At 36.0% G+C, this 13,685-nt stretch overlaps 1 protein-coding gene across 2 annotated transcripts in view; it reads left to right on the top strand.

Moving 5' to 3' along the window:
- The first annotated feature begins 790 nt into the window (after nucleotides 1-790).
- The window catches only part of LOC139114603 (protein eyes shut homolog), a 30,351-nt gene continuing 17,456 nt past the window's right edge, over nucleotides 791-13,685 (top strand). Inside the window, exons 1-11 of one of the 2 annotated variants that reach the window (XM_070676416.1) lie at nucleotides 791-966; nucleotides 1,864-2,099; nucleotides 5,406-5,621; nucleotides 6,614-6,736; nucleotides 7,350-7,683; nucleotides 8,223-9,145; nucleotides 10,566-10,769; nucleotides 10,898-11,038; nucleotides 11,300-11,513; nucleotides 12,040-12,311; nucleotides 13,095-13,301. In XM_070676416.1, the coding sequence (XP_070532517.1) occupies nucleotides 803-966; nucleotides 1,864-2,099; nucleotides 5,406-5,621; nucleotides 6,614-6,736; nucleotides 7,350-7,683; nucleotides 8,223-9,145; nucleotides 10,566-10,769; nucleotides 10,898-11,038; nucleotides 11,300-11,513; nucleotides 12,040-12,311; nucleotides 13,095-13,301 (3,034 nt within the window). In that variant the 5' untranslated portion in view covers nucleotides 791-802. Of the gene's footprint in view, nucleotides 967-1,863; nucleotides 2,100-4,063; nucleotides 4,246-5,405; nucleotides 5,622-6,613; nucleotides 6,737-7,349; nucleotides 7,684-8,222; nucleotides 9,146-10,565; nucleotides 10,770-10,897; nucleotides 11,039-11,299; nucleotides 11,514-12,039; nucleotides 12,312-13,094; nucleotides 13,302-13,685 lie in introns of those variants that run through there. The other variant, XM_070676417.1, reaches the window with a different exon arrangement.

Here is a 13,685-nt window from a genome sequence, read left to right as displayed (position 1 = left end):
CTGAATACAAATCTAGCTAAATTTGTAACTTCGGAGGTCTCCTTTCATTGTTCATAATCAGGGAAGCGGTGAAGGCAGTTTCAGCCAAACTACGGCCAATAATTACAATAATGGAGTATGGCATTACATCCGAGTGACCAGGGAAGGTAACGTTGCAAGATTAGAAGACGAAACTGGGACCCAACTAGCAAGAACAGTCTATAGTGAGTAGTACAAGCCTACACGTACAGTTGAAAAATCGGTGCTTGTTTTTTGAGTGATAGGCTTAGCATGTTTGTTGACAGTAACATATCTATTAGCATATATTTTGCAAGACAGTCATGCTACATGTACTCTGATCTGAAACCATTGGATTGGGTAAAAATTGAAATTTGTTGTTGAGCAACCAGTATCCCATTCTGAATGCACATGAAGGAAACACACATCTCTTTACTGTGATGTGTGTTCACGTCAAAGTTTGATGATGTCGATTTTCAAATATCACTTGGCAAATCATAGCTTACCAAACTCTCTCCATTGACCACAATGTTAAGTAACATTATTATTGAACATGATAATTACAGCTTTTAGTTGCACTAGTTCTGGAGACCTTTATGTACATATATCATTTTTGATAAAAGAGGATTGATGAAAATTGATAATCTAATCAAAGTGTTTTATTATAACGTAATGAAAATTAATCCTTGAAAGCAGTTAATGATAAAGGTTCACATTACAAATTTACAGCCATTAATAAAGATTTTCATAATTAATTTACAGCATCAAATACAGGAGCAGCGCAAACCTGAATGCAGCAGCTTTGATGATTGGTGGCGTTGACAGTGTATCCAGTGTCACTCAGCCATTTCCCGGCAGTTCATTGAGTTCATTACGGGGCTGCATCATGGAATTGAGGTTCATTGTCTATAGCATTGCTCCAGAACCTCCGGAACTTTTGAACTTTGACACGCAGGTGGCAAACGAAAGGTAGGATGAACACCAAATGTCTTCATATTGGAAGTACTGTTCATTGTTAAACTTTTCTCGACTCCAATATGATGTGGATACTTCACTAGTGAAAGGGACAGTCCTCAATCCATGGTTCCCATCAGTGGTTGTTTACATTGACTAGGAATGTGTATTTAGTCCTTTGATCTCCTTTGAAAATTGTGCAAAGTTAGTCAATTTGCTCAGAGATAAAGCTGATAAGAAACCTGCCCCTTTAAAGAACTTCTGAAATTAATGCAAAGAGCATGTATTACCCAAAAGCTAGAAAAATGTAGATCATCTCTGCAAGTATCATACATGTATGTATGACTACATTAGATCCACAATGACATTTACATAGCTGCTTGTTTGCTTGATAGTTTATTATGATTTATTTCTTTATTAATTTTGAATTTGACTGAACTTTGATGAGATTTTTGTGCTTTATGAATGATAAGCTTCACCAAGTATTGTTCCACTTCTATCTGTAGAAAATATTATATCTAGTGATTTTTTTCTAAGTATATATTAGCTTCTACATTTTATCAGAAAAATGTTCACAAACTTTTGTTTGGATGAGAGAAAACGTGAAACTCTCCCAACATTGGTAAACATTTTAATTATGCCCAAAATAGTTTGAATTGATGCTGTCTTTTGCATTTAATCTAGTATTATAATTATTTAGGCATAGTGTATTTTCTATTAAATTGACGATTTGTGCTGATTTTTTTCTGGTCAGATTTTAAGCCTACAGATTTTACTTTTTCATGTCAATTTTATAGAAAATCTAGTTTTTTTAACAAATCACTTGTTTGATTTTGATCGCCAAAGAATAATTTACCAAAACCAATATTACTCTTCAGCTTTTCAAATACACGCTGTTTTTCTAATATACAGGGCCGTATCCCATGGTGGATGTTTTCCCACAGAAGTTTGCCAACCAGCATGTGCTTCTCCATCTCAAGTTTGTAACTTTGTTTGTGAATGTGCCCCGGGGTTTTACAGCATCAGTAGCAATCCATTGATGTGTATGAACATTGATGACTGTTCTCCTAACCCATGCCTCAATGGTGCTACGTGTATTGATGGAATACAAGACTATTCGTGTCAGTGCACCATACAGTTTAACAAAGGTAAGAAAATGGAGCAGGAACATGAAACCTGTGCGAATGGACACCTTTCCTATCAAAACACCTCTCAACTAGGGTAGTACATATAGTTTCCAAGCTCAAAAGTCCCAAGTTCAATAGAAAAATGTCCTCATCTGTTATAAATAAACGCTACTCCTTTATGGATATATTTTTGCCACATCAAAGGGTTTCCGTAAAAGTCAGGTCTTACTGTATTCTCTTGCCTGTTTGGTATGGTCTAATTATGATTGACAAAGAATTAAGGTTGGATTACAATACCATATTTTGACACAGTTACAACATGCATGGCTAGTCTCCCAAGAAGATATGATCAAAGTGTTGAATGCTAAAGCTGTAGAGGAACTCAAACATACTAGAAGATTTCAACTCATCCTGCATCATCAACATATCATGCAAATTAACATTGCTGCTCATATGTTTTTCCTATGTCACTGCGTGATCACAGTCTTATGACATTTCGCCCTAGAATTCGCTATCTGTAACAATGCACAATCACAGGATTGATAATAGTTTCCTGCTTTTACAGGTTACTTTTATTTCTACAGTATTTCTTTTCCAACAGCTAAAGATTTTCTTTAATGTTACCCATAATTCACCTGGAGTCAAACAGTTCAAACCCACAAAAGGGCCGGATCAGTTGCATACACTGATCTCATCTATTCAATCATTTCAGAACAAATTTTTTTGTGTTATTACATGTAAAGCAATGCTGGTCATACACACTACATTCATATTAATCATTTTCTTATTTTATAATTTTGTTTGTATGAAAAATTCTGTTGCTTATGTAACTTGTCACAAAATATTGATTTATTTAATATTTGTTTAGTGATAATAATTAGTGTATCATTAGAATGTCATATGAGCATTTCATAAGCAGAGTTTTTTACTTTCTACTGTTTCTACCACGTTTTACATTGCTCTGTTCCATTAACAATTATTTGGGTTGGTGGGGGGGGGGGGGGGGGGGGGGGGGGGAGGTAATACCTTATACCAATTAATTATATGTATAAGATAAGCGTATAATAAATTATTATTATTTCAAATTTTGTGCCATCATGGCTCAGGAAATAATTTTAGGTTTTGTCAGAGTCACCATGTATGATTACTTAGCATTTGCTTTCACAATATTTATAAACAAGGTTAATATATCATTGTGAAATTTTCATGGAATATATAATATGGCTGAAAACCCGCCGTTGTTCAGTAACCTAGTTATTATCAATGTCAGATTTTAGATTTTACCTCCTTTTGCTAGAGAAGATTGATACAGAATTATGGATCTTTTTCTGAAGTGAATATAAACCTCTTTGAAGGACCATGGCATTGGTTGGAAGGATTACTACCAATACCAGTATGAATAATCTTGTGTCTTGCAGCTTGATAGATAACAGTTATTCATAAAATCATATACATATACACAACTATGATCACACATCTGTGTCTTCCATATCTGTCAAGTCATTTTGAAAGTGCTTATCCAGAAAATAATTTTAATGAGAAGGTAGTTCTCCGATGGTGCAAGTGAAAATGAATGACAAGTATGGGATGATCTGTTACAAGTGTTATAAAACTGAGGACGTGACCTGGGTGGGTTTCACTGTCACATTATAGGAAATACTACTTGTGGAATCTACAAACACAGTGAGTCATTACCCTGACATACCTTGTAGGTAGATGAATAAGTCTCCCATAATTGGTTTCCTCCAGGTAGATCTTGCCAGCGGAAAAACATATCCCCTCTGAGGTTTTCACCAAAGTATGTCTTCCAAACGGCAACTGAGGCATGTTGCAACACATTCTGAGGGGCAGGCCTTACACTTACAGTCTAGAATTACGTCTTTGCTAGAAGCCATTGTCCTATTGTTATGCTTCTCAAGGTTTCTGTTTACACACCTCCCCTGATGAATGGCTTGACCCAAGCTGGTCGGCCATTTTGAATATTAAAGTGTTAATTAAGGGACGCCAGAAGTGTTTGAAATGGAAAGTATTGACAGGGGTGAAGCGAAAGCATAGAAATGAGGCTGAATTTTACAGATACTGATGTTGTTGCCAAAAATCTGTGTCATGGAGAGGTGGATGGTGTTTTGGATGTTTGTCATTGCTATCTTGTTTGTCATATTTCCAGGTAGGTTTCTTCCAAGATCACCTGTTAGATTTCTTTACCCTTTCTTGAGACTGAGTCCAGTTCCCGACTGTCATATATATTTAAAATTGCAAAGTCTGAGAGTTATCTACTCACTTTAGTATCTAGTTCATGTTTAGAATATTTATTTATACAGAAGATCTTGCATAATTCTCATTGTTGTTTTAAATGATGGCTTTTAGTAAATATGTCCTTGTGTGGTTCTTCTTCAAAATATGACAACAAGAAATGCTCATATCTAGATTCTTCTCAAACTGTTGCATGGCCGTTTATTTTGGTAACAGTAAAAAATTTTACAACAGACCATACAAATCAGGCTTCACTAACTAGTCAACTTTTACCCATGAATTGAAAAACATCTTTCATCACATAGCAGTCAGTTTCACAGTATCATAATGGTCAAATTGTGTACTGTAGGAAATTTTGGGTTTTTATCATACCAAGGATATCGTTGTGAATATTGAAGTGTCACACTCAGAACCTGCCTCTTTATCCATCACAAGGTATTTCACAAGTGTGTTTGAAAATGGGTGACCTGGTTGCCATAGCAATAAGCCAGTGTCATTAAATAGATGAACACATTCACCACAGATACAGTCACTTGCTATGTATAAAAGCTGTGAATAGCTATTGATTTGTTTTGTGTACAGTCTACATTGGCTTCTAAAAATAGTGTGTAGATTCCATATCATTTGCAGGTAGAAATACACGATACGTACATTTCGAAAATTAAAATGCTATATCATTGGTAGTGCATGAGTATATGAAAATCAGGAATGTCAGTCCCTCATTTATTTTCAACCATGATTTAACAAATTTTATGATATGTTGCCGTTTTAAAATTTACCCTGGATTGAAAATGGTTTGATTAAAAACTACAAGGTCATGCAAATGTAAAAAACTGAAATTCAATTCTGAATCAGTGATAATTTATGACCATGGTCAGGACTGCAATATTGGGGAAGTTCTTAAGAATACTTTCCTAAAAACTACAAAAAAATATTTTGACAAAATATTTACAAATGGAAAGAGCTTCTTAGAAATATAGTTTTACATTTTCAATCAATTGTCGATCCTATCATTACAAAGATAAATTTTTATAGGTTTCACATATAAATCATTTCTCTTTTATTTTTCAACAGGGAAAAATTGCCAATTTCCCAACAACTGTATTCCTAACCAGTGTCAGAATGGAGCAACATGTAATGATTTCATCAATGGTTACAACTGCAGCTGTGCTGATGGTTACACTGGACAGTACTGTGAGTTAGAAATCAATGAATGTGAGAGCAATCCGTGTCAACACAACTCAATATGTCAGGACAGAGTGGCTGGGTATATCTGTGTTTGTACTGCAGGTAAGTTGATATGCCAGTGTCACCTTCTTCTTTTTTTTCAAAACATATATGTACTTCTGCCAGCACTGTTATGCAAGAAAAATAGTTGTTTACATTTGTAACTTTTAAAGCTTTCACCACCATGGTTTAGCCCAAAGCCATTGTTAGCAATGGTGATTGTGGACCTGTTTACAGGGAATTGGAGTGAACAGGTTAAAGAAGATTTTAGTGATTTTGCAGTTTATATTGCAAGTAACACATTTTGGAATTGACAATATTCAGAGAAGATAATGTTGCCTTTGCAAGCCAATAGTGTCTAGTATTTGCTCTTGAGCAAAACCACTTTTCTGAGCGAGGATTGTTTGTAAAATGATGAGAAAAATTCTTCCTGTATTTGATAGAACAAAGTTTGTCATTTTCCTAATTCTTCAAAGTGATCAATGGAAAATATCATAACAATTTCTTCTGTTGATTGGTGGAAAGTTGAAAAATGTATATTTTGTTGCCATCTACATTTCATCCATGCTTCATGCCGACAATAACAGTATTATTATCATTGTTGGATCAGTATACTTGCAATATTTTACTCAAGGATTTCAGTTTCAGAAAATTGTTCTACAAAACCTTTCATTGTGTTTTCACAAATCTCTGAATAGAAAAGCTTATAACCTAAAAGATTAATAAATATTCAATTTTAAAAAATAAACTCTCCTTTTGTATGTATTTGTAACATATTTTTCATGGATTTTCAAAATGTTGACATGAATTGAACCAGAACAGACAACATTTTTTTCCCAAGGGTGTTAGTCCAGTCATATCAACATCATTATTGTGTGCCATTTGTGCAGAATATAGACTATATTCTTCCATATAATGTCTTTGCTGATATCCTTGCACCAATGCTTTATCATTACTTTAATTATTTAGTATGAACATTCATGCAAGACTCGTTGAACTATTAAATGCAATATAAATTCTACGGTGAATGCATCTTCCGTTAAAATTCTGAACAGGTTTCACAGGAGCTGACTGTGAGATAAACATTGATGAGTGTGTATCGAATCCCTGTCAAAATGGTGCCACCTGTAATGATATTGTCAACGCTTATTACTGTACCTGCGCTGCTGGTTGGCAAGGTAGGTATCAAAATTACAATTTGTAACTTACAGTACTGGTAACCCTTTCAGGCCTGAACCCCTATATATATTGGAGTAGCTCTTGTAAGTTAATTAGCAGAAAGTCAGGCCTGAAAGGGTTTTATCTGTATCACTGAAAAGGACTAGGAATTTTAGTCCCTGAATAGCGTCACAAATTATTATCATTGTTCTGTTATGAGATTTCTTTCCAATATTTACATAATGTTTACTCTTTGAAAGCATAATTATATGTTTATATGGATAATTTGAGTTTTTTATTCTTGTATGTTTACTGTCAACCTTTGCATTGTAATATGTCAAACATGTAAACATCTTATTTAGTAATACTCTTTAACTGAAAATTTCTTTTAAAATCGTCAAAGTGTGCACTGTTTGGATGTTTTTTGTGATAGTTGAGCAAAATGAAGTGAATTGATAAATCACTGAAATATTTTACTCCAGTGACATGGGTCGTATATAAATGTGATTTTTTTTACACAGAGGATAAAACTTAGGAAATGATTAGTGGTGGTTCATAAGTGTACCAGATTTGAGTATTTTTCTGTACAAAATGCATAATTTCTGAGTGTGTGCCCTTTTGACTATATGACAGGTCTCCATTGTGAAAGCAATATTGATGAATGTCTGTCCGGTCCATGTGTCAACGGTGCAACATGCTTGGATTTGACCAACGCCTACTTCTGCCAATGTGCACCTGGTTGGGAGGGTGACCGCTGTGAGCTGGACATCGATGAATGTGCCCTGGGCTACTGTAAAAATGGTGCTAGCTGTAGCCATGGCATTAATAGTTACCAGTGTTTCTGTTCCATTGGATGGACTGGACAGAACTGTGATATCAATATTGATGAGTGTGTCTCAGATCCCTGTCTCAACGGAGCTGTGTGTGTGGACGGTATCGCGTCTTATTCTTGCCAATGTGCTTCTGGGTAAGTTCAATTTAATTACATGGTTAATCCTAAAGGTATAGACAAACATATCAATATCATTGTAATTGTACTTGAACATGGCATCATTCACCAATGTCTGTGGTGTTATTTCTTCAAAAATTGGTGTAAAGGATTTATAACTGTTCATTTTTTCCCATGATTGAAATATGCACTCCCCGAAAATGCTGTATTCATGGTGCGCTAATACCATAAGATGAGATTTCAATGTTGAAATGTCAACAAAAATGTTATTTAAATATGAAATGCTGTGTACCAGTATGTATGCCTTCCTCTGCTCTCTTCCTTCCATACATAGATCTTTACAGCTGAATCAAAAGGATATTTGTTCCAACTTTTTCAACTTTTCTCATAAAAAAAATCAACATTATAATGAGCTATATTGTACATCTACATATTATGTCACACACAGCTGACAAAAGTCACTTGCTTGCTTTATTATAGGCATCGCTTAAAATTTTGATGCTATTTCAACTTCGGCTTTTTCAGTGCTTATTAGACAATGTTCACTTCATTTTCAGATTTACCGGATTACTTTGCCAAGTTGACATAGATGAGTGTGCGTCATTTCCATGCAGAAACGGAGGTACATGCCAAGACAGGATTAATGCATTCCACTGTATCTGCCCCTCTGCATGGATGGGACCACAATGTAACATTGAAGTCAATGAGTGTGCTTCCAACCCCTGTCTCAATAATGGTGTGTGCTCTGATTACATTGGCTATTACACTTGCGCCTGCCAGCCTGGATTTCAAGGACTTCACTGTGAAATAGACATTGATGAGTGCGCCAGTTTTCCTTGTCGTAATGGCGGTACATGCATAGATGGCGCCAATAGTTACGCCTGTATATGTCTGGGCGGTTACATTGGCAGTGTTTGTGAGACTGAGGTCGATGAATGCGCTTCTAATCCATGTGGAAATCAGGCAACCTGCGTGGATAGAGTTAATGGATACACTTGTGAGTGTCAGCCAGGTTATACAGGGCCGAACTGTGATCAGGATGTGAATGAATGTGAATCTGAACCATGCCAGAACGGTGCTACCTGCTTCAATCTTATCAATGCTGTAGTCTGCAGTTGTCCCGCTGGCTTCACTGGGACCTACTGCGATGTTAACATTGACGAATGCTTGATATTCAACCAGTGTAGAAATGGTGCCACTTGTGTGGATGGCGTGAATTCATACACTTGCGACTGTGCGCCAGGCTGGGAAGGAACTTACTGCGAGAGAGATCTGAACGAATGTGAATCCAATCCTTGCCAGAATGGTGGCACCTGCACTGATGTGATTAATGGATTCTCCTGTGCATGTCCCAGTAACTACCAGGGACCAACATGCCAACTGGACGTCAATGAGTGTCTAACAATAAGTCCTTGTAACCCAGATCAGACAGCGTACTGTGAGAATACCTATGGAAGTTATAATTGTGTATGCAGACAAGGTATGTATAGTTGGTGTTTATCACTCTCTGAATGTCAAGACCACGTCACCATTAGTTTTATCTTTCCAGATTTACATCTTGTCTGTAACTTTTAAATTTGAACACTTTAACTACCATGTAGCCCTTCCAACATCAGACCATGGCATGTCATCATGTTTTCAACAGGGTGCTGGATTGATTAACTGAAAAATGGACATGAAATGGTAAGTGTACGTACCCTAATAAGTACATGAACATTTATAGAATGATGTGGTAATTGGCCTCATCTACAATACATAGGATTGTTATGACAGTACATCAATTAATCCTTTGAGTGCTGTAATTTTTCCCACCAAAATTTTAGTACAACATTTTACCAATTTTTATGAATTTTTCTGTAATTTTTTTTTTGATAATTTTGCATCAAATGGACATCACTTTTCATGGCTACAGATTTTTACCAAAATTTGGCAATATTCTGAAAAAATTCGACCAGGGCACATTTTATAAGGTGACAAAAATTGACTTTGGCGCTCAAAGGGTTAATAGACTATCATCAGTTTTAGTGTCTGACAGAGATACTGTACGTATTTTAGCTTGTCAGACACCAGCACACAAATAGACAAGTACTTTTGATTTATGTGTACCGTATATAGAGCATATGAAGAACGAAATTTAGTTTGTTGGCCGAAGTAAATTTGTAGATGTCAGGGGAATTCATAGAATGCAAAATAATAAAGACTTTCTTTACTCTGTTGTTAAAGGTAAACCAGTCATGGTATCATATGGAGATCACACATGTCATATTCTTTAAAAATTTTAATGATTTTTGCTCCAATAATACAGAAGATTACCAGGTATCCCATGTACATACATGGATACTAGTGATATACACACCGCATTGCATCACATTATCCCTCAATACAACACACCATTAAACTCTCTTTAATCAAGTTGCAAAACTGTTATAATTGTTATTTTAAATGCTTAGATTGTGATAACATTTAAACAGAAAGGATGGACTCACTTGAAGCCTGTTGAGCAAATGAGGTGCTCACCAATGTTTTTTTTGTGAAAGCGAAAATTTAACACAGGGAATAATTAACCCTTAATTTGAATTTCAAATATCCAGTAAATTTTTTGTAATTTGTTTCTCTTGTACCAAACTTTGTATAGTTGCAAATGACTTTTATTCTTGAGTAAGTGAGAGAATGGTTATCAAAGGTTCCTGGAAGAAAGCTTCAACAGTGAGCAAAAGATTCAAAAACTTCGGGGCACCCTCATGTACCACCTTAGATATTCCGTATGGAAAGGATCCATGGAATGTTAATCCACTCACTTTCCAGAATTGTAGCAGAATGTGTTCTGTGTTGTACACTAATTATATCCATCAGTTACCATGACATCACCGGTTCTCTTTTACATCTTCTTGAATTTTCAGGCTTTGAAGGGTTTAACTGTGAGATTGACATCAATGAGTGTCTAAGTAATCCATGTTATTTTGGCGGTACCTGCATCGATCACCAGAATGGATACACGTGTCAGTGTCAAGATGGATTCATCGGACCCAATTGTGAGGCTGTCATCCGAAGTTGTCCCTTCAACCCATGCGGTGCTCACGCAGTCTGTGTTGAACAACCGACAGGTAAAGCCAAATGTTTCTCTCCTCCAATTTTTGATATGAAAAATTATTCAAGTTGGCAAGAGAAATCCTATTTCAAATCTACATACAGGTTACAAATACAAATATTCTCTAATCTTTTTCCTCCTCAGGTGGTTTTTCCTGTTTCTGTCAGCCTGGTTACTATGGTGATGTTTGTGAGATGGATGCAAATGAGTGTGGTTCCAACCCGTGTTTCAACGGTGGCATTTGTAATGATATGATTAATGCTTACAATTGCTCTTGTCCCAAAGGTAAGCTTTAGGCTCATTTCCAGCACACGTGTCACAGACTCTTTCTGAAACAAATATTGACATCCTAATGAAAATTTCTTGTAAACTGTACAAAGACTGCATGGTGGCAATCATACAACCACAGAGGAATTATAACTCATTATTTTTCAATTTTACAAGGCACATTGTATAATCACTGCTGTACATATGGACATGACAATGTCAACAAATACTTCAAATGTGAATGAAAAAACTTTCTGATTCATACTTTGAAAATGAAAGGGTACGCTGGATCAAGATGTGAAACTGATATCGACGAGTGTAGCAGCAATCCCTGCCAGAATGGCGCCCTCTGTAGTCAATTCATTCCCGACGCCTACCAGTGCATCTGCCAGCCTGGCTACACGGGTGTCAACTGTGAAATAGACATTAACGAGTGTGAGTTATCCCCATGTCAGCAACATCAGATATGCCGTGATATGGTCAACGGTTACATGTAAGTAGAAGATTATTTCCAACTGATATGTAAACTTCATGCACCTCTATTGATGTATTTGTGTTTGTGTAGATGAGCAAATCCTTTAAACTGTCAGTGATACGTACGGCCTGTGTGAAAGATAGCACAGTTGTACTGAAACCTTGCCTGGTGGTCCGGTATTCATTCTGCAATGTACATTGTTGTTCTACATGTAGCATTAATTGGCTCACAGCTAGTACCCAGCCTAGTAAAATAGCAAATCTCTAAAACATGCATGAGCTTAAGCTTGTTTTAATAGTCCTGGTTACACTTCAATATTCACATACACCTGATACATGTGTACTACGGTCACCTTCTGATATGATTGTTTTAAATGAGAAGGCGTTCACAAAATTGTCAGGTTAGAAGTGTATCACTCAAAAAGTCATTCTATATTGATAAATTGTTGCATATAACAAAGAGTACATTACTTGCAAACGTAATAGTCATTATTGTTGGTGTAATACTTCCCTTCGGTCTGAAGATATTTCTCACCTTCTTTCAGGTGTGAATGTCCACAAGGTATGACTGGTGCACTGTGCGACATCTACATCGATGATTGCCATAGCAACCCATGTCAGAATGAAGCGACATGTGTGGACGGTGATTTCCGCTATGATTGCATTTGTGTTTCTGGCTATACCGGAATCAATTGTGAGATCGACACGGATATCTGCGAACCCAACCCGTGTGTCCATGGTGGTACCTGTGTGAGGGCGGTATCACCCAGGAATCCAGAGTTAGGTTTCACTTGCTACTGTGCTCCAGGCTTCACTGGTGAGATTTTGATTCTTCTACCATAATTTTTTTTCATCTTGCAACTTCAAAAGATTAACAGTCAAGAAATACATCTTCCATATGGGTGCACTCTTTCATTTCCAATTTACAGTGTAAAGTTATGGCTCCACTTTTGAAAACAATAAGATATGTGAAAACCATGGCAGTGAAAATATTTAAGCCTTTAACCTCCATAGTTCAAACCACACCAGTTATTTATCATATGGTGGTGACTGTTGACCTGTTTACTTTCAATCTGGAAAACATCAAATGCAGATAAAATCAATATTCCTGCAAGTAATTCATAGACGGTTTACAGATACTGTGACATACCTCAAGCTCATATATAGCCATCGCTCTCTGTTCATTTCAAGTATTATAAATGGTTATGGAACAATATTATTATATGTGATTATGTAACAATATTTATGAAAATATATATATATATATATATATATATATATATATATATATATATATATATATATATATATATATATATATATATACACATACCGGTGTGTATATATATATAATCCTTGTTCAGAGCATTGCTGTAGAACAGATTCATTCATAGAAAATGAGAATTCTAATTTAGAACTCATTTGACGTATACCTGATAGTTTACAAGCAAATCGGAGTTATAGACTGGCTGTATCATACAGTGCTTATTGAAAACCAACTACAAGACCAACTACATTTCGCATGTTATCGAAACATTTCAGTGTTTTTCAGGAAATTAATATTTCTTACAAAATCATGTCATTCATTGTCTTTCTTCAGGTCCGCACTGTGAAGGTGATATTTATGAATGCCGATCTAATCCGTGTCAGCACGGCGGGACCTGTGTTGAGTTCACAGACGGTACAATGGGATATGCGTGTATCTGTATGCCAGACTATTGGGGTTTAAACTGTCAAATCTACAAGTTCAGCTGTCTCTCTAATCCATGTCAGCATGGTGGACAATGCACTGACACAGAAGAACAAGGTACTGTATAAGTAGTGATTGCCCTTACTAGTAAATGTCAAAGGTTGGATAGTTTGCTGGATAAAAAACCCTGTTAGCTTATATTAAAGTGTCATTGTCTCGTTGCAAAGTTTTTCATACAGCTTGTTATGATAACAATTACTGTTATTCATCTATCATTGCGAACAATGGAATTTCGCTTGTGCTAAAAATCCATACGGAATGCTCATTCTGTAAGAATTACCAAATGTAATGCATTATGGTTTCAAGGGGACCCATCAGAAGATTGCGTGATGTCTCACGCTCTGTATGTGTAGTACATTGAGGCCGCAGTCACAAATGGATGGTGTATATTAAATAATAATATTATCACAAAAATACCGCAAAGAATGCACTTGGACATTG

Source organism: Ptychodera flava, chromosome 16 (assembly GCF_041260155.1).
Source record: "Ptychodera flava strain L36383 chromosome 16, AS_Pfla_20210202, whole genome shotgun sequence".
NCBI classification, from domain to species: domain Eukaryota; kingdom Metazoa; phylum Hemichordata; class Enteropneusta; family Ptychoderidae; genus Ptychodera; species Ptychodera flava.
Note: the sequence above shows the minus strand (reverse complement) of the source record. Positions and strands in the feature narration are given on the sequence as shown.